Source organism: Bubalus bubalis, chromosome 2 (assembly GCF_019923935.1).
Source record: "Bubalus bubalis isolate 160015118507 breed Murrah chromosome 2, NDDB_SH_1, whole genome shotgun sequence".
In the NCBI taxonomy this organism is placed as follows: Eukaryota; Metazoa; Chordata; class Mammalia; order Artiodactyla; family Bovidae; genus Bubalus; species Bubalus bubalis.
This window is the reverse complement of record NC_059158.1, coordinates 165202897-165230241: the sequence shown is the minus strand read 5'-3', so window position 1 is coordinate 165230241 and position 27345 is coordinate 165202897. Positions and strand designations below refer to the sequence as shown.

The window sequence follows — 27345 nt, the reverse complement described above, 5'->3', positions numbered from 1 at the left end:
CAGCCCATGAATAAGTATTTCCTAAGATGACTGTCTAATCAGCCATGTCAAATAAGCCAGTTTCTTGTGTTATACAGTCTTTGAGATGACTGGGAAACAGAAATATCTGGCATTTACATTTCCCATTAGAACTTTGCTAAGGATGATCCTAACATAATGGAGACTATATTATTGCTCTGATGCATTTAATTTCAAAGAATACATTCCAAGATAAAGATTTTATAGTATCGCATGTTGTAAAAAACAGAATTATCATTACTTTGCTGTAAGATAATAAATTTCTGATTGTCTTTTCTTTTCCTAACAGCATTCCTGGTTCTTCTTTGCAATTATCCTAAAATCCATGGCACAGCACTTGATTGACACAAATAAAATTCAGGTAAGATCATATGTAATAAAATAGCATCCAACAATTATGCTCATGAATATTCTCTGAATAATGAATATGCTCTTATTAGTTCCACTTTTATTTGGTTTATAAATCTTACTGATTTATGCTCACTGCTTTAAGAATTTTTTTATCTGGACCATTTTTAAAGTCTTTATGGAATTTGTTACAATATTACTTATCTTTTATGTTTTGGTTTTTTGCTAGCAAGGCATGTGAGATCTTAGCCTCTCCCAGAGAGTGAGAGTGTTAGTCAGTCAGTCATGTCCAACTCTTTTCGACTCCATGGAGTGTAGCCTGCCAGAGTCCTGTGTCCATGGAATTCTCCAGGCAAGAATACTGGAGTGGGTAGCCATTCCCTTCTCCAGGGGATCTTCTCGACCCAGGGATTGAACCTGGATCTCCTGCATTGCAGGCAAATTCTTTACTGTCTGAGCCATCAGGGAAATACCTTAGTCCCCCAGTCAGGGATTGAACCCACATGCCTTGCCTTGCAAGGCAAAGTCTTAGCCACCGGACCACCAGGGAAGTCCCTGCTTGTTGCTTTCTATGTAGGAGACGTGATTGTTGTGTCAGGACAGGTCCTTCAGAAGCAGATGGAAGGACAAAGTTAGAAATGCAAAAGGACTGTAATGGATAAAAGGACAGGCAAAAGGACTAGGGAAGTCTGACGCCTGTGAAAGGAGATGGCAAAGGAAGGAGGATTGACTGGAAAGAGCCTTGCAGTGAGACAGTTTTAGCTGGACCAATGGGCTGTCTGAGAGCAAAGAATGTTCACGAGGAAAGTCCTGCATTGGGCAGATGATCTGACTCTGGTACCTTTGCAAGCTTGGAGCAGCCAGCAAAAATGTGACCTTGGTGACCTTGGCATGGTCTCTTGAGTGCATCCCCAAAACTCCGTAGTTGTTTCTTTCATCATAGCAGATTTTGTCTCAAAGGGATATCTGAGCTGTGCATATCTTTGGCTGCTGCCTGTGGTCCACAGTCCACAGATTACACTACATTTTGTAAATGTCTCTGATTCTGCCCCTCGATAGCTTCCCTGGGCCTCTCTTCCTGAAAAATGGAGGCTAGTGGGATTTGATTAACTGTAGCCTGTTACTATGGCTGGCCTCAGGACCATACATGGTTCTCATCACCTCCCTCCTCTGCCATCCATTCTAGATTCCCCTCACCTTCAGCCAGCAGCTCTGAAGGTCTTGGTCACTTATCTGTGTTGTGGCCCAAACGCTCATTCCAAAGGGGTCCAGAGTGGTCTCAGCCTTTGGAAAATAAACTCTACTCTACTTAGACCATTTGTAGTTACAGTTGGGTAAGAAGGATCAAGAACCACCCAAGTGGATTCCCTGAGTTCCGCACGTATTTCTCTCTGTTCTCTTTGTGGGTAAGACCAGGCAGAAACCTCAGACACTACACCTCCTTCACTGGGAGAATAAATCAGAACAGTATTGCATGGGGTGGGTATAGTAGTGAATAGCAAATTGTCTTCATTTATACTCTTGGTGGGGGAGGGGCAGTATCCTAGGCCAAAACCTATAGAGCCCTTTGAAGAAGGACTTTAGAATCATTACATTAGACACTTACTCAAGCTGCAGTACACTTTCTTTGGGACCCTGTCTCCTTTTCAGTCAGTGTGTACCAGATTTGAGAACTGACTCAGGTCCAGGAAGACAGAGGCCAAGTTACCCTTGGCCAAGCATCCAGTCAAGCATCTAGTGTGTGTTTACTGCAGATGCCAATTGTGTCAATACAAATTATACATTTAGAACAGGTAAATGGCTGGTGGTCAGATCTTTGAACCCAGTGGACCTGCTGCTAGCAGAACTTAGGACTACTTTATTAATCCTGTGAGTTTCTACTCTAAGCGGGTAGACATGATGGTATTTTGGTCTCCAGATATCAACATCAATTCAGATCCTGTGTCCACTAGTGCTTCAAATGTTTGAGTGTTGCCCCGAGTGTAATCACCTAAGAAAATCCTACAGGGTCCTTTGGAGAAGGACTTTAGAATCATTACATTAGACACTTACTCAAGCTGCAGGACACTTTCTTCAGGGACCCTGCCTCCTCTTCAGCCAGCGTGTACCATATTTGAGAACTGACTCAGGTCCAGGAAGATGGAAGAGTCATGGCTATTTGTTGGAACAGAGATGCTTGTCTTCTGACGGTCCGTTCTTGTCTTATTGGTGGATATGAAGCAATGCCATTGTTGCCTGCTACCTGTCTTGTCCCTAGGGATTCCACACATCAGTAATCAGCCCTACAGCTTCCTGAGAGTCAAGCCCCCTTGGCTGCTCTCCAGACTTGTCATTTGTCTTGATCATCACAGCCACTGGTCCCTGGAGACTGGGTGCAATCACATGACCTCTGTATATAGCTGACCCTCATCCTCATGGCTGTTAGTGAGCCAACACTGTATTTGTCTCTCCCACCTGCAGACAGGAGATACCACTGAATGTCTTAGGGATGTCAGTCCCTAATACCTTCTGGATGGCTTTGGTGCACAGTGGGTCTTCTGGGCTCATATTTCCATTCCTATATGTCCACTTCCCTCTGCCTTTTTCTTCCTTCCTCTATCATCTGCCAGGGCAACCCAGGTATTTTCATCCTGTTTAAAATGAGCCATCTCCAGGACTCAAGAGCCACCTAACAGTGAGTGGTCCATCCCCTGAATTCTTGTTTAAGCCCACATCCTGACAAAGTGCCCTCAACTCAGTGAATTTGAACTTATCCACTCTTTCATTCTGGCCATGTTGATCAAACACCCTCAACATTGTCTCAGTGGTACTCCCACTTGGCCCTTGCTAGTACATGCTGTGCTGTTTTGAGTTACTCAGTCGTGTCCAACTCTTTGCGGCCCCATGAACTGTATAGCCCACCAGTCTCCTCTGCCCATGGAATTTTCCAGGGAAGAATACTGGAGTGGGCTGCCATTTCCCTCGCCAAGTGATCTTCCTGACCCAGGGATCAAACCCGGATCTCTTGCTTCTCCTGCATTGGCAGGCGAGTTCTTTACCACTACCACCACCTGGGAAACCATACCTGGCACATGCTAGCTAAATCTTATTAACTCCTTGGGGTATACACTCTTCCTTACCTTATTAGGCTGAGCAGGTTCACAGCTGAGTTGAGCTGGGGTATAACCCAGTTAATGCCCGGAACTTCAGGAGAGGAGGAAGGACAGCTCCCAAGGGGTCTGCCTGTTGCCTTGCAGGCTTCTGCAGCGTCTTCCCGCATGCCAGAAGTGCTGCCTCTTAGTGGAGAGGAATGGGGCACTGAGGATTCAGGGGACTCTGCAGAGCCAACATCCTTGGGTTTTCCATCCACACCTCCAGCCCTCAAGTCTTTCCAAACACGGTCTTGACATAGCATAAGAGACCTGCCCTGGCTGCGCATCTAATCATCTCTAGTATTCCAGAACTCTGAATTCTTAAGTCCCATGCTTGCTTTTCAGCTGTGTCTGCTCTTCTACTCCCAGAGATAACAGCCTCCCACCTGGGAGCAAGAGAAAATCTAACATGATGATAAGGATGATTCCTGTCTCTCAGGACACCTCAGCATTATAACCCTTGCTCTGCCATTAACATGTTAGATGATAAAAAAAAGACACTGAACATCTCACAGCCTGCTTTCCCATGTGTAAAAAGAACAGACTGGACTAAAATCTTTCAGTTCCCACTAGTATATATCTGCTCAGATCGATAGGTTACAAACATCCTATCAACAGCCTAAGAACAGAAGAACTTCTCATGGACAGCAGTTCACATTCACTGAGTCCACTTCCCTTTTCATGACCCTCTTCAGGAGCAGCCACCACACCCAGTTTTCTTCCAAGGGCACATGACCATCTAATGTTCTAACCATCTCTATGTATCACATTAGGAGTAGACCAGATGCCATCATTTGACTTAAAAGCATTCCCAATAAGCATCTCCCAAGCTATTTGCATTTTCTTTTTTAATTTTTTTAATTGCGAAGTGAATGGCTTTCTTTGTTATTAAAAAAATATTCCACTATCAGGAAGCTTTGAGGAAGTCATATCCTCTAGTCTGGTCCTCTGAGAGGCAGATAGCACCTCCCTGAGACCCCTTTTTTGTCCAAGGCAAATTCCTATTTATTAGGGCTTTCCAGGTGGCGCTAGTGGTAAAGAATCTGCCTGCAATGGAGGAGACACAAGAGATGTGGGTTTGATCCCGGGGAAGATCCCCTGGAGGAGGCCATGGCAACCCTTGTGGTAAAGAACCCTCTGAGAGGCAGACAGCACCTCCCTGGCACTCCTGCTTTCTTATCCTTGTCAATTCCTATTTACCAGAAAATGCTGAATGCCTTCTCAACACTGAGCTCTGGAAGCGAAAGGTTGCTTGTATTGGCTGCATGTTTTGTTTTCTATCAGCCCCTTATTCCTAACACAACTCCCAAATGCCTGAAACTCAGCCCCTGCATTCTGCATCTGGTCCTTGTGACCTCTGCCATATCATAGCCCAGGTTTTCCAGCAGGTTCCAGCTTGCAGCTGTGGATCCGACTGTCACCTCACTGCCTTCCTCCCTTTCCTGAGACAGAAAGCCCACCGTCCCCAGCTCAGCAGTTCTTCCCTCTCAAGACCGTGGGATAGACTTCTGGAGAAGAATTTAAAACATTACTCATTGGGAATTCCCTGCTGGTCTAGTGGTTAGGACTCGACACTTTCACTCCTGGGGACAGGGTTCGATCCCTAGTCAGGGATACTGACTAGGATCCTACAAACCATGTGGCACAACCAAAAAAGTTAAAAAATAAAAATGTTACCTGTGTATACCAATCACCATATCTGGGGTTAAGAGTAGGAGTAGGCTTCAAGGGGAATTTGAAAGGAAGACAAAAAAAGGGCAGGGAGGAGGAACAGAGGAATTATCAAGGTCCAGGCTGTTAATGCATATCCCTGTGAAGAAAATGTCGGCACTGATGTGTTTAATGTCTCTTAGAGGACTAACAATGGCACCCCACTCCAGCACTCTTGCCTGGAAAATCCCATGGACAGAGGGGCCTGGTAGGCTGCAGTCCATGGGGTCGCTAAGAGTAGGACACGACTGAGCGACTTCACTTTCACTTTTCACTTTCATGCACTGGAGAAGGAAATGGCAACCCACTCCAGTGTTCTTGCCTGGAGAATCCCAGGGATGGGGGAGCCTGGTAGGCTGCCGTCTATGGGGTCGCACAGAGTCGGACACTACTGAAGCAACTTAGCAGCAGCAGCAGACTAACGCAGTGAAAAGAGAAAAACGACAATTGTGCTTTGATTATCTAAAACCTGATTGTTGTTTTCACAGGTGAATCATTTACCCTTATTTCTCAAGGGACATGGAGCAGAATGAAAAATGATATATACAGTTAAATCCATTAGGTTTATTTGTTGTCAATTTAATTTTATTTCAGTAGTAAACTTTGAATATATACAGAGAGTAACCATGAGATTCTTAAAGTGACAGTCATTTCCTGGTAAAAATGGCTAAAAAAAAGCCAGTCGAAGCCAACTGCAGCATTCTGTAGTTAATCAGTGTTTGTGCTCTGCAGTTTCTCTAATTTTAGCCTCCATGGTTTTTAGTCTTGCATCATGGAAGGTTGAGTGCTTAGATTAAGAAAATAAAGGTTAGTCAAACTCTCAATTGTCTGTTTCTGTCTATAGTGAAATTGCAAGTCTAATTTTAAAGCCATCTTGTAAAGGTGAATGAATCTTACCTATCTTGTGCAAAGAAATTGTATAAATTCACAAAGCAGTGACAGAAATGGGAAAACTCAGCTGCCTGAAATTTTCCGAGTTAAAATAGGAGGGGTAGATTTCTGTACCCAAGGGCACTCTTTAGGAGCCTATTAGGGTTTTACTCAGTGTGTGTTGTGTAATCTCACAGCAAACCATTTTTTATCTTATGGCAAAAGCGTTTTGACAGTGAAGTCTCACTGACAACTGTCATGGGCATATGCTAATACCAGAGTTAAGACCAGCCGGTATAGACTTCCATCTATAAGATGAATAATGTTTGCGCATCTAATGAAAAACATGGTGATTATAGTTGATAGCACTGTATTGTATAATTGAAATTTGCTAGGAGAGTGGAACTTAAATGTTCTCTCCCCAAAAATATGTATGTGAGCTGATGGATGGCTTAATTAACTAGATGAGGGCTGGGGATTTTTTCACAATTTATTATGTGCATGAAAACACCAGAGTGTATGGTTTAAATATGTTATAATTTTGTATGTCAGTCATGTCTCTTATTAAACTGAAATAACTTTTATAAAAAAGCTAGCTGGTACTCACAACTTAGAGGACATTTCAAACTAATACCTGTACTCATTCAGTTATTCATTCATTGATTTCTTATAGTTGTTTATTGGAGGATTCTTATTAATAGTTTTAAAAATCAAAATAATTGATTTTTAAATTAGAAAACTGTGAATCAAAGAAAATCTAGAATAATAGTCATTAAACCATTCATAGTAGTTATTTCCTGAGAAGGCAAGAAGGGGTATTAAGAGCTTATAAAAAATGTTACATTTCTATGTTGTCTGAATAGTTTGAAATTCATATATGTTATAATTTATAATGAAAAAGTGAAAGCTTTATTGGCCAAAATAGAAGAAAAATCCACTGAAAAGTGGAAATCGTGACCTTGAAATTGAAATGGCTTCTAATTTCATTATTGCTTTCAAATTTCCAAAAAGACTTTTTGTTTGATAATAAATACAATGAAGTTAAGTCTTACAGGTTATGTTTTCCAGGCTTAGTATTTCACAGATCTCATTGTAAAGCAATGATCCATTCTTTCCTTAGCTTTCTCGGCCTCAAAGATTTCCCGAATCTTTTCAAAATGAATTGGACAATCTTGTCATGAGCTTCGCTGACCACATGATTTGGAAAAACAAAGATGCACTTGAAGAAACAAAAAGGGCAAACCACAGCGTTGCCAGATTTCTTAAGGTACATTATACAAAGTCATGATTCTATTCAAGCCTGTGTGATAGTGGCTATGAGATACTCTACGTGTTAATTAAGTCACAGGTTCATTTATGATGAAAAGTCAGGACTACCATGGTTAGATGAATGCTTTCATCTATATGTCTTTCTTGCTTGGAATACTTTCTGATTTTATTTTTCCAGTTTGGAGTCCTATAGAACAAAAATCAAGGTTAGAGAAAAGTATCTGCTTGAATATTGCCAAATGTAGGACTTCTAAATATTTTTAAAGAGAAAAATGGTATTTTTAAAGGAGAACTTGTCCTGAGGCAATATTTTTGTCTCGGACTTTTCTATCCTTGAAGTGATATTTTGGCATGGCTACAGCTCTCACAATGATGCCAAATAGCCACTTTGGAAAAATTTGGGGGAATTGAGCATTTTTGTTGTTTTACTTCCAGGCTCTTTTTTACATGATGAAAATATATAAATTAGCTACATAAAAGGAAAATGATCAGTTAAAGTATTGAGTAACATAAAATGAAATATATATATGCATACATATATATATTTAACAATATTTATTTATATTAAATTAGGAAGAAAAAGGAGCTTAGTCCAAAATTAGCTAATGTAGAATGATGGTGTATCACTGAACAGATAATGCATCCAATTGGAAAGATAATGTTTTTCTTCTGTTCCTTCTTTTGCCCAACTGTTGACTATTGGTGACCTTGATGAAGGCACTTTTCTTGCTTTTTTTGTAGTAGACACCAAGACATACTGGATAGTTGTGGGAACGTATCAATAAATACTAGTAACAAAGAGACTATGGAGATAGATGGAAAATTAGCTGAAGTTGTCATTCGTGAATTTTCAGTTCAGTTCAGTCGCTCAGTCGTGTCCGACTCTTTGCGACCCCATGAATCGCAGCACGCCAGGCCTCCCTGTCCATCACCAACTCCCGGAGTTCACCCAGACTCACGTCCATTGAGTCAGTGATGCCATCCAGCCATCTCATCCTCTGTTGTCCCCTTCTCCTCCTGCCCCCAATCCCTCCCAACATCAGAGTCTTTTCCAAGGAGTCAACTCTTCGCATGAGGTGGCCAAAGTACTGGAGTTTCAGCTTTAGCATCATTCCTTCCAAAGAAATCCCAGGGCTGATCTCCTTCAGAATGGACTGGTTGGATCTCCTTGCAGTCCAAGGGACTCTCAAGAGTCTTCTCCAACACCACAGTTCAAAAGCATCAATTCTTTGGCACTCAGCCTTCTTCACAGTCCAACTCTCACATCCATACATGACCACGGGAAAAACCATAGCTTTGACTAGACGAACCTTTGTTGGCAAAGTAATGTCTCTGCTTTTGAATATGCTATCTAGGTTGGTCATAACTTTCCTTCCAAGGAGTAAGCGTCTTTTAATTTTTATGGCTGCAGTCACCATCTGCAGTGATTTTGGAGCCCCCAAAAATAAAGTCTGACACCGTTTCCACTGTTTCCCCATCTATTTCCCATGAAGTGATGGGACTGGATGCCATGATCTTCGTTTTCTGAATGTTGAGCTTTAAGCCAACTTTTTCACTCTCCACTTTCACTTTCATCAAGAGGCTTTTGAGTTTCTCTTCACTTTAGGCCATAAGGGTGGTGTCGTCTGCATATCTGAGGTTATTGATATTTCTCCCGGCAATCTTAATTCCAGCTTGTATTTCTTCCAGTCCAGCGTGTCTCATGATGTACTCTGCATGTGAATTTTAATTTAGTCTAATTTCTTTTTTGACGTGTCAAATGCTCTTTCAAATTATGTACTATGCATGTTTACCTCTTGAAGTTTCTTTTTCACTGTTTTACATCTTAATTTTGCTTTTTTCTTGCTTCAAGAAAGAGAAAGAGATGGTCAGGCTTAAGGAGGAAGAGAGTAAAATAGAAAAAAATTTACTCTAATTTTCTACCACATTTTAAGACCTATGAGAATAAAGTTTGTTACTATGCTAGTAGTTTATTTGAAGTGCTTGATGAAAAAGAAAATTTGGAGAAAATGACATGTTGTCCAATTTGTAAGCACACTGCATTTAAGAAACATCTGCAGAGTATTCTTCCCTAAATTGCAAAAAAAAAAAAAAATGTTGCATAAGCAAGTCTCTTAAAAAGGGATAAGACCCCTTATCTACCCTCTTTGGCTTAAATGTTCTATACTTATTAGAAAAAAATATGCTTTCCTTGGACCTCATTTATGCACAAGTAGCTTCTGGTGGTACATAAAGTAATGTCTAACATGAATGTCCAAGGTGAAAAGATACACAGAGTATACAGCTAATGGGGACACCGGTGGTTTGTGAAAGCTGTGGGTAAAAAGCATGGATTGACAATAGATAAACAAATATAGTCTATAAGATATGTGGATCCATGAACTGCAAACTGAAAGCAGTACTTCTGTGAAGTTCATAAATGGAAACACTAACAGTATAATGTGCATTATAAAAATCCATTATACAGGCATTGTTTTGAGATTATTGTTTTGATGGAATCTATTTGACCCAGAAAGCTTGTTTGAAAATGTAAAATTTATTATATGAATCATCTGAATGCAGAAAGGAAAAGAGAAAAGAAGATGACATGATTTTTTGATGTTAAATTGAATGTAGTCATTTGGCATAATGCATGTGAATTGATGAGCTTTGAGTGTTCAGCTCCTCAACACTGCCCCACTGTTGACGTTACAAAACTTTTATATTCCCAGAAAATAGTTATTCACTTAACTTAGGTTTCAAATGACTTTTATCTCTTTTGGTTGTTGAATTCTACATTAGTAATCTAATACTGTAAGTTAGTTGTCATCAGAATTTAACAATTGAAATATCGTTAACACCATGGTTGTACCAAGATTCTTTTCCAAAAATGGAGAATGTGGTACCTCCAGGGTGACCACATGGAAGTGTCATAGGTGAGAAAGTGTCCTCCTTTATCTACATCATGGGAAAATAATGTTTCTGTAGCACGTAGGCCAGAAACCTTGTCCATTTCTCTGACTGTTCTCTCCTAGAGATAGATAGGATGCAAATGCATCCATGTCTACATATGTAGCTTCTGTAATTTTTCTTTGCACTGCCAATCTGGGTCACAACTCTAATTTACCTGAGAGTAGCTGTCTAGATACTCTTCTCTTGCAAATATAATACCAAGGAGGTAACAAAGGAAAGTTCATTCTGATTTTAATTTCCTTCTCAGACAGCCATGTCTTTTTACCCACTCTTCTGACTATTCTCTACTTTATTTCAATTTGCTTTTGGAAACCATTTGGCAATCATCTAATATAAAAGACAGACTTTGATAGCAAAATATTTTAAAGAAACATCTGTGCTATTTCTCTCTAAATATCAAAAAAAAAAAAAGATGGATAAGCAATTCTATGAAAGGGAAAGTCTTTATATTTACTCTCTTTTACTTAAATGTTCTGTGTTTGTGGAATAAATAAATGTTTTCTATAAATTCAATCTATGCAAAAGTTGCTGTGGTGATACATAAGTTAATACCTAGTAAAGTATCCAGATGAGAAAGAAAAAGATGGACCAAGTAGTTTTGTAAAATATAAAGGGAAAGGGTATCAGATGCGTGTTTTGTAATTTGAGTTCATAACTGATTGCTAAACAAGCTATAGAATAAAATTCTCATTGGTTCTCACAGTTGGTGAAACAAAATAAATAATTTTTTATTACAATATATCTTTGCATGTTTAATTTAGAATATTTTACTTTATTAAGCCAAACAGAAAAAGTCTGATGGGATATGTTATTCTTTATATCAACAATCTGCAAATGTTTTTCTGTAAAGGGTCAAATGTTAAATATTTTTAGTTTTGCAGACCATACAGTTTCTGTGGCAAGTACCCAACTCAGCTAGAAATAATCATAGACCATTCTGTGTTAGTCACTCATTCGTGTCCAACTCTTTGCAACTCCGTGGAGTGTAGCCTGCCAGGCTCCTCCATCTTTGGGATTCTCCAGGCAAGAATACTGGAGTGGTTTGCCATTTCCTTCTCCAGGGGATCTTCCTGACCCAGGGATTGAACCCGGGTCTCCTGCATTGCCGGCAGACTCTTTACCATCTGAACCACCAGGGAAACCCATAGACCGTTCACCATGGACAATATTTAAACAAATGGGTACAGCTGTGTCCCAATACAACATTATTTACAAAAACAAACAGTGGGCCAGTTTTGGCTCATGGAACATAGTTTGCCAAAGCCTGCTATAAATCGTTTTCTGCTAATATGGAAGGTTAATATAAATTATTTTAAAACAAAAGCAGAGAGGCCACTCCATGCCTTAACAATGGGTGAAAGATCCTCTGCCCTTGGAGTTAAGAAGGTGCTGGAATGGGCCAGAACAGGGTACCGATGACAGGAAAGACACATTTGATGAAGCTTGACCCGCAGGAGGGCTCTTTGTAGGAAAAAGGCTGATTCTACCAGCTTTGTATCCTTGGAACAACCTGCCCCCCTTATCCCTCACTGCCCCTTGAAAAGAGGATGACAAGTTCTCTACATAGAAGGTCTTAAATCTCAAGAAACTCTGAGTTTTCCTAGACCCCCCAGGGTAGGCACCCTCATCCTCATTTTCCCCTTTCATGGGTGATGGAGTTTGGTCTCCTTTGAAAGCTCACAGATTAGCTACAGTAGCCTCTGGGAGGTGGCAACTGCAACCTTTCAATGACAGGACTCACAGATTCCTCCTCCATCTAATCCAGGTGCCCTGTGACGTCACCAAAGTGCTTCTGTTCTTGTGCTCTTTCTTGAGAAGCTTCTAGAACCCATAGTTATACTAGATGGTCTTCCTCTCTGCAAAGTGAGACCCAAGCTTCTTCCCAGCAGGAATGAGACAGCAATAGCAGAGGTCTCCAGGGAAAGAGCTCCACATTGGGAATATTCCAAGGGTCACCAGTTGGGACTTCATTCTACAGATGGAGAACCTTAGAGGACCTGACCCACTTGCTGATAGCCTGCATAGTGCAGAGGACATCAAAGCCCTCTTCCTCCCCTCCTCTACATCTTCTGCACCTGTGATTATGCTCTGGTGTTACCTTTCCTCACTGTTCTATTGGGAGATAGGGGGACTAGGGAGCCATTCACTTTTTTACTAAAGGGAGATGATTGAAAGAACTTAAATTCATACTGAAAATGAAAATATAAATGAAGTAGTATGTAATGAATAGGTACATTAAAAAAACTCAGAATAAAACATAGAAAAATGGAAAGGGAGACAAAACAAACATATGATTGACCAATCAACTGTAAATGTTATTAGAGAAAATAACTCATGTTTATACATGGGCATATTTCAATGGGAAGTCTTCCACTTGGTATACTACCTATAGGGCTTTCCAGGTGGCACTAGTGGCAAAGAAATCGCCTGCCAATTCAGGAGACATAAGAGACGCGGGTTCCACCCCGGGTCGGGAAGATCCCCTGGAGGAGGTGGACGAGGGCATGGCAACCCACTCCAGTATTCTTGCCTGGAGAATCCTGTGGACAGAGGAGCCTGGCAGGCTACAGTCCATCGAGTTGCAAAGAGTTGGACACGACTGAAACAACTTAGCATGCACATACGCGTACTGCCTATAACAAGATTTTATGTCCAGTCCTTTCTGAGAAAAGAGATTTGTTTGTAAAACTGAGAGATTAAGAAACGCGAAACTGTTACAATGGATCCTACTGGACTCTGGATGAGAAAGAAGCCTTCTATACTGAGTGGTACAGCAGCCGAGAAATTTTCCCACATGATACGCGTACTCGCACCCTTGTGGATGGGTAGAATGAAACACACATGCAGTGATGACCTCCATAAGCTAATCTACTAATAGTGCCCAAAATGCTGCATCAGGAAACAGTCCATGCCCACGTCACACTTTTCCAGTGCAGGAACTGGCCCCGTAGCTTGGTTGCTGGTTACGTGGCCATTAGTCTTTGGGATAGAGAGCAGATGCTGAGCTGACTTGCAATGCTTGCCTGACTCCTCTAAAGCTACCTACTGCTTAAGACTCTCCTTATTACAGTTACAAGAGTGTGAAAACAGAGTAAGACAGACAGTGAGCAGCTCACTGATAGAAATCTCAGGCTCTCTTACCTTCACTCTTCAAATTCAAGCTGCCTTGGCTGAAAAGAAAAGCTATTGAAAGAGGCCAGTGAGATTGCAAAAGGTTTCCCTGACCTGTCTCTGCTGCCCCTGTTCTTACCTGATGTTGTACAGTAAATGATCTTCACCTAAGGAACTGTGGAAAAAACTATTAAAAAACAATAATAAAATGTAGCAAAGTGGTTAAAAAATAATACAAGTAAAAGCTAAAAATTTCTATATTAAAAGGAAAGGGCTTGCAATATTTCATTGCAAAGCTCCAAGAGATGTTTTATGAAAAATGATAAATAAATGATAAATATGATAAACTTTGTGGTGTGTGTCCTATATCTGGTATTTTAATTAGCTGCCATATGTGGATGAATGCTTAAGCATATTGTAGATATTGTTCAAACATTTATTATATAAGACATTTAGTGAAATGTTATTTTGCATCAATATTTTTAATCATCTTTTCTAACAGCTTTAATGATCCTTAAAATAAAAACATCTGAATTTATTTATTTATTTATTTTAGCGCTGCTTTACATTTATGGACCGGGGTTTTGTGTTTAAGATGGTTAACAATTACATCAGCATGTTCTCCTCTGGTGATCCCAAGGTAAGAACCACGTTCAGGAGTGATGGCTTTCTAAACTGTTGCATTACAAATAAATACACTGGTCTCTGTGTATAATCTGTCTAAAACCATAACCTATCCATTATTTGTATCAAAAAATAATTTCTATACAATGAAAGGTAGGCTTTTAAAATGGCTCGTCATCTCAGCAAGTCTCCCAAGTCCTCCCTTCGTGGGGGACAAATGGGCGTGGAGTTTGGACAAATGGGCGTGGAGTTTAAGTGTTCACATTTCATTTCTATTTCTTGTGGGCTGTGAGAGGAGTGATTCCAGCTGCAGTTCTTCTTCCTCAGGTTTGCCCAAGACTGTCTTGGTTTTAGCAAGTTCTACTTCTCTGGAAATTTTCAGTCTTGGGCAAAATATAACAGTTGATCACCTTACATAAATAGTGACTCTGTGTCGGGAGACAGGGAATAGTACTAATATCTAGGGAGCAGTGGTTCCCAAAGTGTGGTTCCTAGACCAGTGATCTCAGAGCTGAGCTACTTCAGGTGGGGCCCAGAAATCTGGAATGCAGCAAGATTCTTATCACCTTCAGGTGATTTCTGTGTTCTTTCAAGTTTGAGAACCACTGAGCTATATAATATGGCATATGCCAGAGGGACATAAGACTGGAAATGGGCCAGACTCTGAAACTTGTATCATTAAGCATTAAGGTTCTTTGTGTTGCAACCAACAGAAACTTACTCCAATTTGAGCGAAAGGGAATTTATTGGAAGGATATTGGGAGAACTAGGCTTGGAAAAGAGGGGAGACCAAGGCACTTCCAGGGCAGAAGAGTAATCACAAAGGATGAACCTGGGGCCAAGGTCTGCTGCTCCTTAAATAATGAAATGGGACCATTTTCTCCCTCTTAACACTGCTTACATGTATACCGTGGAATATTACTTGGCCATAAAAAATGAAATAAGGTCATTTGCAGCAATGTGGATGGACTTCAAGATTATCTAAGTGAAGTAAGTCAGACAGAGAAAGACAAATACTATATGATACAACTTATATGTGGAATATAATTTTTTTAAGATACAAATAAACTTATTTAAAAAACAGAAATGGACTCACTCAAATTTATGGTTACCAAAGAGGAAATGTGGGAGGATGTGATAAATAGGAGATTGGGATGAACATATACAGATTGCAATATATAAAATAGATATCTAATAAGGACCTACTGTATAGCACAGGGAACTCTAGTTAATATTCTGTAATAACCTACTTGGGAAAAGAATCTTGAATGAATATATATATAATAACTGATCCACTTTGCTGTACATCTGAAACTAACACAACATTATAAATCAACTATACTACAATAAAAAAAATTTTTTAAAGATTTACACTCCAGAGAGGAAGCATGTTACTGGTCTGCTTTGGGTCACGTGAAAGAGAAGGCACCTGAATTAACAGTTCCCCATTAACCTTTCCCCATTGGAAGGAAAATAAGTCCCCAAGAGAAGTCATCTAGGTATTGGGAAAGAATATAGAAATATATTTACGAATATAGAAATAGAATATATTTATGTTTATAGAAATAAACAAATATAGAAATTCCAAAAGTAAATAATGATCTTCTTGGAGCATTTTGTGTTAGGCTTAGGAGCCTGAATGTTATTTTTTAGCTGTGGAGATTTAGCTAGGAAAACTGCATGATTATATGTCATTCAGTTTTGAAAATCTAGTTCTTTCTGTAAATATTTTTTAAAAGAATGTCCTTCATTAGTGCTCCAGTTATGCAAGAAATTTGCAGAAAATCCTTTTAGGTATGATTCCAGTGACCCTAAATTATATATCTTATCAAAGACCAAATGGAACATACTCAATGAAGAGTGATTACCGTGTAATTTAATTATGTTCCTTTTCACTTTGATGTACAAAGGATTAAGTCAAATACTACCCTTGTTTGAGATGTCAGTGTTCTAAATTACTAACTAAAGTTGTCACAAATTATGATTCTAAAATATCTGAGCAAATGAAATATATTTTTATTTTGTTAGATGTTTTTAGTGAATACAATGAACACAAGCTGAGTCTTAAAAATTGATTACTTAGTTTGCATGACAATAAAAATAGAACGGTTATGGAGTTGCTAACTGTTCCCATTTATGCAGTTGTATTAAGTTGTTTTGGATCATGTCTGCACTTCGTTTATCACTGTCCTACTCAAAACATTGATGCCAGACCTGTTTGCAAGGGCAGGGAAGGGGTGGAATGATGTACTCTCAGAATAAACGGCAGATGGAGAGAGATTTACTCTAAGTTTAGATTCTCTGCACCATTGTCTTCCTTAGCACTGGATCTTAGAAGTTGATTTAGAGTGATCTGCTCTTCAAGCTGAGTGTAGTTGCACATCTTAGTACATATGGTGAGGCACTGTTTTTCTCAGAATAAATACATTTTGCTATATGCTAAAAGAAATGAAAAAATAGAACTCAATAAGATTGTATCACATAGAAGCTCAAGGTAGGTTGCAAATGAAATCACTTCCTAAACAAGCCTTGACCAATCTCCAAAAATAGGGTGCCTGACTACATTTACCACTTCAGAGAGGACAAAATCCTTTAAACTTAACAATGACCCAGTGGTCACACAAAAGTAACTCCACTTCCTTTTTAGAGATAAGATTCAAGTGCAGATTTTCTATTAACTTTCTTAGTGTGTGAATAATAGTCATTCTTTTGCCTCTTTTTTAGACCTTATGCCAATATAAATTTGATTTTCTCCAAGAAGTATGTCAGCATGAACACTTTATTCCATTATGTCTCCCCATAAGATCAGCAAACATTCCAGGTAATAAGTCCCAGACTTTTATCAGTTCCTGCAAAGGGAACACATCTGTTTGCTTGTCTTACCTTCTTTGTTTGTATTCCTGTTTCCTCAGTCTTAGTTTTGTCTGAAATTGTCATATGGGCATTAGACCCAGGTAATCAGGTTAAAATGCAGAAAATAATAGCATGTGGTAAAGAGTACAGCACTGTATTTCTCGATTTTTGTTTATGTTTTCTTTTTCATCAAAGAGAAGGCCCACAAAGCCATACAATTGGTGCTTGTAAATCAAAGAATATTAACCTCGTAACTATTGCCAAGTTATCACTGCATTAGGCAGACTGGTTAAGACAGTCAAGGAGATCAAAATCTATTTTAGTCATTTGGATTATCTGTTTACTATTTACTTCCCAAGTAGCTCAGCTAGTAAATAATCCACCTGCAATGCAGGAGACCCCGGTTCAATTCCTGGGTCTGGAATTCACCCTGGAGAAGGGATAGTTTACTATTTATCAATAAGTAAAAGGGATTGTTTACTATTTATCAGTAGCTCAGAGACCTGGTAGTATCTTTGTAGATCTGATATTATCAGTAGTAAACATAAAAACATGTTTCATAGCAAGCAGATTTCTGATAGAAGGAAAAAACGGTGCCCAAGAAGAAGGCTAAGAATTAAAATAATTCTGTTCATGACATTCTTTCTTAAGAAAAGAAGTAAACAACCAAAGCCTTGTCTTGAAAAGCAAAGCTTTATTGAAGGGATTCACTTGTATTTTAAGACAATATATTTTAATTTTTCAGTATAAACTACACATAGTTAATGAATATGGTGTTTATCTGAGTATGTATATAGCTGAACTTTTTGTTTATTTATATTAAATTCAGATCCTTTGACACCTTCAGAATCAATACAAGAATTACATGCATCAGGTAAATGATTTTTATTTTCTATTACACTATCTCAGCATCAATAACCACTTTGTGTTTCGATAATATTGATGAGTATAGACACTTCATATTTCCAGTTTCTAGATGCTAATAGTCATATCATCTAATCAAATATATAATCAAATATATAAAAATATCAAATATCATCTAATCAAAATAGTCAAAAAGTTGAGTGAGCTTTTCTTTTATCACAAATAATTAAATGCTTCCTTAGTTTGAATTTTTTCATACCCTATTCTCCAGAGTTTGAACTCTTTTTAGTTTCCCAAAGCATCAGAAATTTCCTTAGAGTGTAACCATACGTGAAATTCCCAATCATATGTAATAACATGCTTATTCAATGAAACTATCTTTATATGATATTTCTATCAATAAGCCACAGCCTGGTTCTAACCCTTCTTTCAAAATTGAGATCATTAGAATCATATCAGTTTATTTTTACCCCAGAAAAGTTCATAACTTGAAATAGTCTGGACAAATTTTTTTCTAGGTATAAATGGGCAATTTGCAAGTTTTGTTTTATTTCTGGCTCCTCACTGTTACTCAGTATTTCATGAAAAAATTTATTTAACTTAAGCCCTTTGATGTTAGTTTCCTGAACTTCCACATTCCCTGAACTTCTGCCTTCAGCAGTATTTTCACGGACTGGAAAAAATCGATGTGTTTACTTTACTTCTGGTCAGATACGATGTGGAGTGTTCTAATAGTTCATTATTCCTAACATGTAGTCCTGGGTCGGAAAGATCCCCAGAGTAAGAAACGGCAACCCACGCCAGTATTCTTGCTGGTAAAATCCCATGGACAGAGGAGCCTGGCAGGCTATGGTCCATGGGATCGCAAAAGAGTTGAACATGACTGAAATGACTCAGCATGCACACATGCTCTGTTTTGGATAAGAATAAACAGTATTTACTGAATGCCCCTCTTCACATTTTTCATACAAGATTGCATTGCTGAATCCCTCCTAGTAGCAATAAGGGTTTATAGTTGTTTGTTCCATCTCTCTTAATTGTAAAGTGATCATTTGACTTTCAGTAACATGATCTCTTTACCTTCCACACAAAGATATGCCTGAATATTCGGTCACGAATGAATTTTGCCGCAAACACTTCTTAATCGGAATTCTGCTCCGAGAAGTTGGCTTTGCTCTGCAAGAAGATCAAGATATCAGGCACTTGGCTTTAGCTGTCCTAAAAAACCTAATGGCTAAGCATTCATTTGATGATCGATACAGAGAACCAGTAAGTGGTCTTTCTTTCTCCCTTCCCTAAGCACCATTTAATGGTTCACTGCATTAAGTGCCTATCAAACCTACAAGTCTATTGATTTTTATGTGAATCATTTCTTTTGACCTCTTTTCTACCTAGGAAAAGCAGGCCCAGATAGCCGGTTTATACATGCCCCTCTATGGTATGCTTCTGGACAATATGCCAAGGATTTACCTGAAGGACCTGTATCCTTTTACCGTCAATACATCAAATCAGGTAAGGCATAATATTCCAAGTGTCTATTTTAATAAAGAGTTTGCCTTTTTTTATATATTTTTGGCCTCGATAACCATTTTTCCCTAAATGTGAGCAAACTAAGGATTAAACAGAACAGTGCTTTTTGCTGGGTGGTATTTTGGTGGGGGGAAGCAGGCGTTGTTTGCTTTTGGTTTTTTATCTATTTTTTTATTGCAGTATAACTGCTTTACACTGTTGTGTTACTTTCCGCTGTACAGTGAAGTATATCAGCCATATGCATACATGTATTCCCTCCCTGTTAGACCTCCCTCCCACCCAAGCCTTTCATTTCGCCCACCCCAGGTCATCACAGAGCACTGTGCTCAGCTGCCTGTGTTATATATACAGCAGCTATCTAGCTATCTGTGTTGCACATGGGAGTGGACATATGGGGCTTTCCTTGTGACTTGGATGGTACTTTCTCAATTCTTTTCACCCTCTCCTTCCCCATCCCTCCTGTGTCCACACATCCATTCTCTACATCTGCATCTCTGTTCCTACCCTGCATATAGGTTCACCTGTACCATTTTTCTAGATTCCATATATATGCATTAATATAGGTGTTTTGAGGTGTTTATATGGTGTCTAGAAGTTAGGAACTATGTCTGGAATTTTTTTTGACCTTGGACCAGTATCAGTTACTATATATGTAACCTTCAGTAAGCTATTCAACTTTTTCCTCTTTTATAAAATGGAACAAAATACCTCTGTCGCAGGGTTCTTAGGAGGATTAAATGGGTAATAGAGAACATGCATCATAGAGACTGGCACATTATAAGTACCTAACATCTAGTTTTTAATAATAATATACATTTAAAAATCCATGAAAATAGTGATAATCTAATCAATGAATTTATGACACTACTTATAAGTGGAATCTAAATAATACAAACAAACTAGAGAATATGACAGAAAAAAGAAGCAGACTCACAGATATAGACAACAACCTAGTGATTACCAGTAGGGTGAGGGAAGAGCCATAGGAATAGGGGTTAAGAGGTACAAAGTGTTACATATAAAATTATTATAATTTTATAAGCTATAAAGATATATTGTACAACATGGAGAATGTAGCCAGTATTTATTATAACTATAAATGGAGTGTAACCTTTAAAACTGTGAATCCCTATGTTCTATACTTATAACATATAATATTGTACATCAATTATAGTTCAATTAAAAATTTTTTTAAATCAGTGAACTTATCAATCACCATTATAGTCATTTAGTCCACGGGTCCCCAACTGCTGGGATCTAATGCCTGATGATCTAAGTGGAGCTGATGTAATAATAATAGAAATAAAGTGGACAATAAATGTAATATGTTTGAATCATCTCCAAACCATCCTTCCTCCCACGGTCTGTGGAAAAACTTTCTTCCACAAAACCGAAAGGTGCCAAAAAGATTGGGGACCCCTGGTTTAATCTATATCTGAAAGAGTTTCCACTACATTGTTTAAAAATTTAAAAATCGCATAAGAAACCAAATTGTGACTAAGATTATGGGTTTGACAGTATTCACTTTCATTGCCTACTTAGGCAGAAGATTTTGCAAAAATATAAAAAATCAAATCTCATATCATCTAATTGAAAATGTAATGAAGAAAACATTTGTAGGTTTATGATGTTGAAATATGTTAATTCCCACTCATCTCTTCTGTGCTTTGAATCCAGGGGTCTAGAGATGACCTCAGTACCAATGGAGGATTCCACACCCAGTCAGCTATGAAACATGCCAACTCTGCAGACACATCATTTTCTAAAGATGTTTTAAATTCTATAGCAGGTACTTCAGACCTTCCAGACAATGGTGTTTAACACTCATCTGTGTTTACATTGTATATCACTGTGCTTTTTACCCACTCATTCATTGTACATAATGTATGAGGCAAAGTATTCTGCATTTATATAGCTAAAGAGTCTTGTTACATGTTTCTCTGAATGTCATCCAACAACTTCCTCTTCTACTTAGTGTTCATTTCTACTTGGATTAAGAAGCAGTCTACTCCGATGTCATCAAATTGTTTCATTCTGGAAACAATCTTGATGTTTTCATTGCATACAGCCTTTTAAAATATAATAGCCCTTCCACTTCAAAGATTGTTTTTAAGAACTATTTTGGAGATGTCATCTTAATTTCTTACAAACTGTCAAAAATTGAAAGCTGCTTCCTCCAAAGCATCCTTAAGAACTTTTATTAAGCATTTTAAAACAGAAACGTTCTTTAAAAAGCTTTGTAAGAAATCAAAGGAGCACGCTTTATTTCCAGTTATAATGGTCTAAATGTTCTTAAATCCTTCATACTGGCATGGCTGTTAAAATAATATTTTAAAAGTTGCATATCTTTCATGCCGATCCCAGACTCTATTGTGTCAGGCTTTCACAATACCTGAATGATCAGCATCTTTTTGGTTCATTTTAGCGTTGTGTGTGTGTGTGCGCACCCATGCATCTCATTACCCTCTGTGTGCTGTGGCTTGTGTTTACAGCATTTTCATCAATAGCTATTTCTACAGTAACCCATGCTGATTCCAGAGCTTCGTTAGCAAGTCTTGACTCCAACCCAAGTACCACTGAGAAGAGCAGTGAGAAGACTGACAACTGTGAAAAGGTATGACTTCCCTCCCGACCTTCCCAAGCGCGTTACAAGTCAGCTGTGTCCTCCTCCTCCTCCTCCTCCTCAATCCTTGTTGTTTCTTTCATCCCTAGATCCCAAGACCCTTGTCTTTGATAGGCTCAACTCTTCGATTTGACAAGTTAGATCAAGCAGAAACCAGGAGTCTTCTCATGTGCTTTCTGCACATTATGAAAACAATTTCGGAGGGTAAAGAGAGCTCTTTAAAATTAAATTTAAAACAAAAAAAGGAAAAAATTTTGAATTTCAAAGAGTCTCATGCTACTTGGTGTTTCCTTTCAGAGACTCTGATTGCCTACTGGCAAAGAGCCCCCAGTCCAGAGGTGTCTGACTTCTTCAGCATCTTGGAGTAAGTTTTAGAGTTGATTACTTAAGACTTTTTTCCTAGAACCTTCAAATGATTTTAGTATACCATTTTTCATTCTAAGTATCATATGGTGAATAATCTATCAATAATAATGCATAAACTATCTAAAGAAAACTGTATTTTTCTTTTAATGCAGTTGGATGAACACTTTGTATAGATAAAAAGGTATGAATAATTAGAATGTGACTTGTTTTTTTCCTTTCTAGCGTCTGTCTTCAAAATTTCAGATATCTAGGGAAACGGAACATAATAAGGTAATCATTTTAAACTCCAAAAGATTAGTCTGATCTTTTGAAAAGAATCATGAAAAGAATCATAGTCTGATCTTTTGAAAAGAGTCATATATGTGTATGTTAGAAATCTTAAAATGCAAATAGGATTTTAAGGTTGACCTCATGTTAAGTAAAGCATGTTTGATGATTACACTCCAGATTAACTTTTTTTTTTAGTATATTGGAAGTATTTTCTTAAATATGCATCTTCTAAGTTACATTCATATGAAGACAAATTGGTTGAAAAGCTACATGAAATGTGGTTTCCTTTCAGAAATGTGTGTTTGTGCTTTTTCTTCGGACAACATTAACTGTTCTTGGATCTATTATGAGTATAGTGTAATCATTAAACAATGCTTTGCTTAATGTGAAGGTTTAGTTGTTGTTTTTTTTTTTTAGTTTTAAAACTGAAACTTCACATTAAGCAAAGCATGTTTGATGATTATACTATACCCATAGTAGATCCAAGAACAGTTAATGTTGTCTGAAGAAAAAGCACAAAACACACATTTCTGAAAGGAAACCACATTTCATGTAGCTTTTCAACCCATTTGTCTTCATATGAATGTAACTTAGAAGATGCATATTTAAGAAAATACTTCCAATATACTAAAAAAAAAAGTTAATCTGGAATAACTGTGCTCTCATCCTTTCCCATAAGAGACAGCAGTGCCCCCTCCCCCCGCCCCGGCCAGCACATTCCCTAAACCCTCAATTTCCCATTTCCAGAAGAAAATGTGGTTTTCTTCTGGAAAAAAGTGTTTGTTTTTTTCGTAACATATGAAAGATTTCATTGTCCAGTAATCTCTTTGTCAGTTGCCATTTTTTATTTATATATCAGTTGCAAACACTGAGCTAAGATTAAAACTTCAGTTTTCCTTGCAGAAAAATTGCTGCTGCGTTTAAATTCGTGCAGTCCACCCAGAACAATGGAACTCTCAAAGGATCTAATCCATCCTGCCAGACTTCTGGCCTTTTGTCACAATGGTACTGTCACGTTTGCTTGATATTTAAAATTATATTGTGAGTGTACATGGATGTGTATGTATGTGTGTATGTATTGGGCTTCTCCGGTGGCTCAGTGGTCAAGAATCTGCCTGCAATGCAGGAGCCAAAGGAGACGCGTGTTAAATCCCTGAGAAGATTGCCTGGAGGAGGACATGGCAGCCCACTCCAGTATTCCTGCCTGGAGAATCCCATGGACAGGAGAGCCTGGGGGGCTACAGTCCATAGGGTCACAGAGTGGGGCATGACTGAAGCAATTTAGCACACACACATGCATATATATAGAGAGAGTGTGGATACACACACTATGTACACACACACACATGCGTGTGTGTGTATATATATATATGTATATTTTATACATATGAAATATTCCCTGGTGGCTGAGACGGTAAAGCGTCTGCCTGCAATGCCGAAGACCTGGGTTCGATCCCTGGGTCAAGAAGATCCCCTGGAGAAGGAAATGGCAACCCACTCCAGTACTCTCGCCTGGAAAATTCCATAGACAAAGGAGCCTCGTAGGCTACCGTCCGTGGGGTTGCAAAGAGTCGGACACGACTGAGCAACTTCACTTCACTTCAGTCGTGTCCAACTCTGTGCGACCCCATAGATGGCAGCTCACCAGGCTCCCCCGTCCCTGGGATTCTCCAGGCAAGAACACTGGAATGGGTTGCCATTTCCTTCTCCAATACTTATATGTATATTTCAAACCAGACACAGATTTCAAATAACTCTGTATGTTTCTTTTTTTTTTTTTTTTATTTTTAAACTTCACATAACTGTATTAGTTTTGCCAAATATCAAAATGAATCCGCCACAGGTATACATGTGCTCCCCATCCTGAACCCTCCTCCGTCCTCCCTCCCCATTCCATCCCTCTGGGTCGTCCCAGTGCACCAGCCCCAAGCATCCAGTATGGTGCATCGAACCTAACTTGTAAGTACTTCCCTGTCTGCCCCACTAACTTGTAAAGACCTAAGAAGCAAGAATTACACCTTATTTATGTGACCTACTGTACAATGCCTTGTGTTGTTGTTGTGTGTACTCAGTCATGTCTGAGTCTGTGACCCCAGGGACTGTAGCGTGTCAGGTTCCTCTGTCCATGGGATTTCCCAGGCAAGAATACTGGAATAGGTTGCCATTTCCTTCTCCAGGGCATCTTCCCAATCCACAGATTGAACGTGGTCTCTGATGTCTCCTGCATTGGCCGGTGGATTCTTGCATAGGGTCAATGAGTATCTTAATTTTTTTAAGCCTGGAAAGATATAATTCCAATCAATGACTATTTTCATGTTTGCTAATCTCTTGGTGACAAAGTAAACTGTGAGGTCGTATCTCCCCTTTCCTTTCAGTAATTTTAATAATTTAACCATATTCTTAGAGTTTAATGTAATTTTTTTAAGGGTCAAAGGCAATAAGGAAGCATATCTGGCCCCATAAGCTCATGTTAGTTTTTTTAGTCATCAGACTGATTTGACTAGCATGAAAAACCCAGGGTCACCCCTCATAAACTACCCTACAGAAAACATTAGCCTGAAATGCTACCTTAAAGCTCCTCTGGGTCTAGTCAATCCAAATTCTTTGCTGAAGTTTTCTCCAGCTTGATTTATTCTTCCCAGGGGTATCATGATAATATACAATATGAAAATGGCTGTATTTTAGAAAGAATTTTAGAAAGTAATATGGAAGTAGTAAACGGCTAATAAATCATAGAATAAATTTTGCCTCTTTATCCATGGGGACCACTTGAGTGGCCCCTTTATAAGAAAGCAAATAAAAAATGTAATGGGCATGTTTTGGCAATTGGTAGTAGGAGAGAGGACCATAAACAATGACTTTAATGACGATCGTAACCCAGCTGAGGTCACTACAGTTTAGAGGCTGTCTGGTAAGTTAGATTTCAGGGTCCTCCCTGAACACCTCCTGATTTTTTCCCCAAATCCCTTCCCCAAAACCATGGCTTTTCCCAGGAATTACAGACAGAAGGAGACGAAGTAATTCAGTCCCAAAGTTTAAGCCATATAGCCCCAAACCCATTATTCCCTATAGCTGCAGAAATGACCCAGACTCTCTTGGCTACTGAAAACCAAAGTCAGATTTCCTGGGCCCCAATCCACTCAGAGCACTTGATTTAGCCAGAACCAAATAAGCCTTGAGAAGTAAGACAAAGAGAAAACCATTGCTTCTTTTTGAGACTTCACTCTTCAGTATCTCTTCCTCCAAATACTAAGAAGTAAGAGTCAAAGAGTTGTTTCAGACCAAATTTTACTTTTTTATATTTTACCCCCTAAAAATAATTGATACCAATTGAGTTATATAGTATTGTACTTTATAAATGTTTATCACTATGCCTTTCTAAGCAACCAATAGCCAGCATAACATCTATGGAATCCCATGATTTCATTAAATAATAATGAATATGATTGTGCAGAATTTAATTCCGTATCTATTATTTTGGCAGACGAATTCTTTAGTACTAGCGCCACCTGGGAAACTCATTATCCTTTAGTATCTATTATCATTCTGAACCTTTTTTTGGCTTAAATAAAATTTCTCCAAAAGTACTTTTAAATTTCTGTCATCGTGTCACCCCATAATTAATGGTTTTTCATAAAAAGTCTCATTTTTCACAAAAAATGTTAATATGACACAATCAAGAGAATTTGAAAAAACATTTGGTTTTCATATCCCTATGACTTTAACCATTTTTCTCATTTCATTTCCAGGATGCACACCACTTCCAGTCATGAAGGACAGAAGCAGCACAGATCACAAACTTTACCAATAATTCGAGGCAAAAATGCACTTTCTAACCCCAAACTCCTCCAGATGTTAGACAATACCATGACTAGTAAGTAAACCAGAAACAATAGCAACAAGATGGTTATCGTTTTTCTCTAGACATGTGCAGGAAATAAATTCATTCTGTTTCAGAATGTAGGGAATGTTGCTATGCCCCTCAGACCACTGGTTTTCAGGCTTGCTGTAGCCCTGGGAATGTTCCTGAGGAGAGAATCAGCTGCTGCTGCTGCTGCTGCTAAGTCGCTTCAGTCATGTCCGACTCTGTGCGACCCCATAGACGGCAGCCCAACAGGCTCACCCGTCCCTGGGATTCTCCAGGCAAGAACACTGAAGTGGGTTGCCATTTCCTTCTCCAATCAGCAGGGAGTAGTTTAAAAACGTAGTGTTGTGGGACTTCCCTATTGTTCCAGTGGTAAAGGCTCTGTGCTCCCACTGCACGGGGCATGGGTCGGATCCCTCACTGGGGAACCAAGTGACTCTGGCATTGTGAGAGTTATGGTGGCCTCTCTCAACCTGATTATTATCCCTCTGGGAAGAGGAAAAAGTTGCCTGTGTCCTAGAAGCAGCAGGCGTGCCATCTTGAATCCAGTGTTGCACACATTCTAGGTGTGAATGAGATAAAAAACGAGATCCAGTCCTTTCATATCATGTAAGTGTGCTTGATTATGGACACATGACCAAAGTTAGCTATTTGACAGTATTTGCCTTAACCTGTAAATACGTTTAGTACCTTTCTGAAGAGGTCATTCGTGCAGATCATCCACTCAGACTCTACATTTGCTCTATTAACCTGGAGCATAAAACTTGACCCAGACTAAAATAGGAGGAAATATGACTATACTGACAGCTGAACCAATGGAAAAGAAGTGGGAGATAAAGAACAGACTACTCTGATTCTTTAGAAACTCCATACCTGACCAATGAAAAGGGCACACACACTGTCTTCATTGATTCAAGCTACTAAAACAAGATGCATCAGAC

At 38.8% G+C, this 27345-nt stretch overlaps 1 protein-coding gene across 13 annotated transcripts in view; it reads left to right on the top strand.

Annotated features, from left to right (window-relative positions):
- Nucleotides 1-27345, top strand: part of DOCK10 (dedicator of cytokinesis 10) — a 302832-nt gene that overhangs the window by 238854 nt on the left and 36633 nt on the right. For 11 of the 13 annotated variants that reach the window (XM_025278357.3, XM_025278360.3, XM_045164608.1 and 8 more), the window contains exons 27-40: nt 308-379; nt 7198-7344; nt 13966-14049; nt 16758-16854; nt 17716-17760; nt 18844-19019; nt 19146-19262; nt 20958-21069; nt 21773-21894; nt 21993-22107; nt 22201-22267; nt 22492-22539; nt 23443-23544; nt 26289-26413. In XM_025278357.3, coding sequence (XP_025134142.3) covers nt 308-379; nt 7198-7344; nt 13966-14049; nt 16758-16854; nt 17716-17760; nt 18844-19019; nt 19146-19262; nt 20958-21069; nt 21773-21894; nt 21993-22107; nt 22201-22267; nt 22492-22539; nt 23443-23544; nt 26289-26413 — 1429 coding nt within the window. The remainder of the gene's footprint in view (nt 1-307; nt 380-7197; nt 7345-13965; nt 14050-16757; nt 16855-17715; nt 17761-18843; nt 19020-19145; nt 19263-20957; nt 21070-21772; nt 21895-21992; nt 22108-22200; nt 22268-22491; nt 22540-23442; nt 23545-26288; nt 26414-27345) is intronic. The other 2 variants (XM_006049514.4, XM_045164609.1) reach the window with 2 other exon arrangements.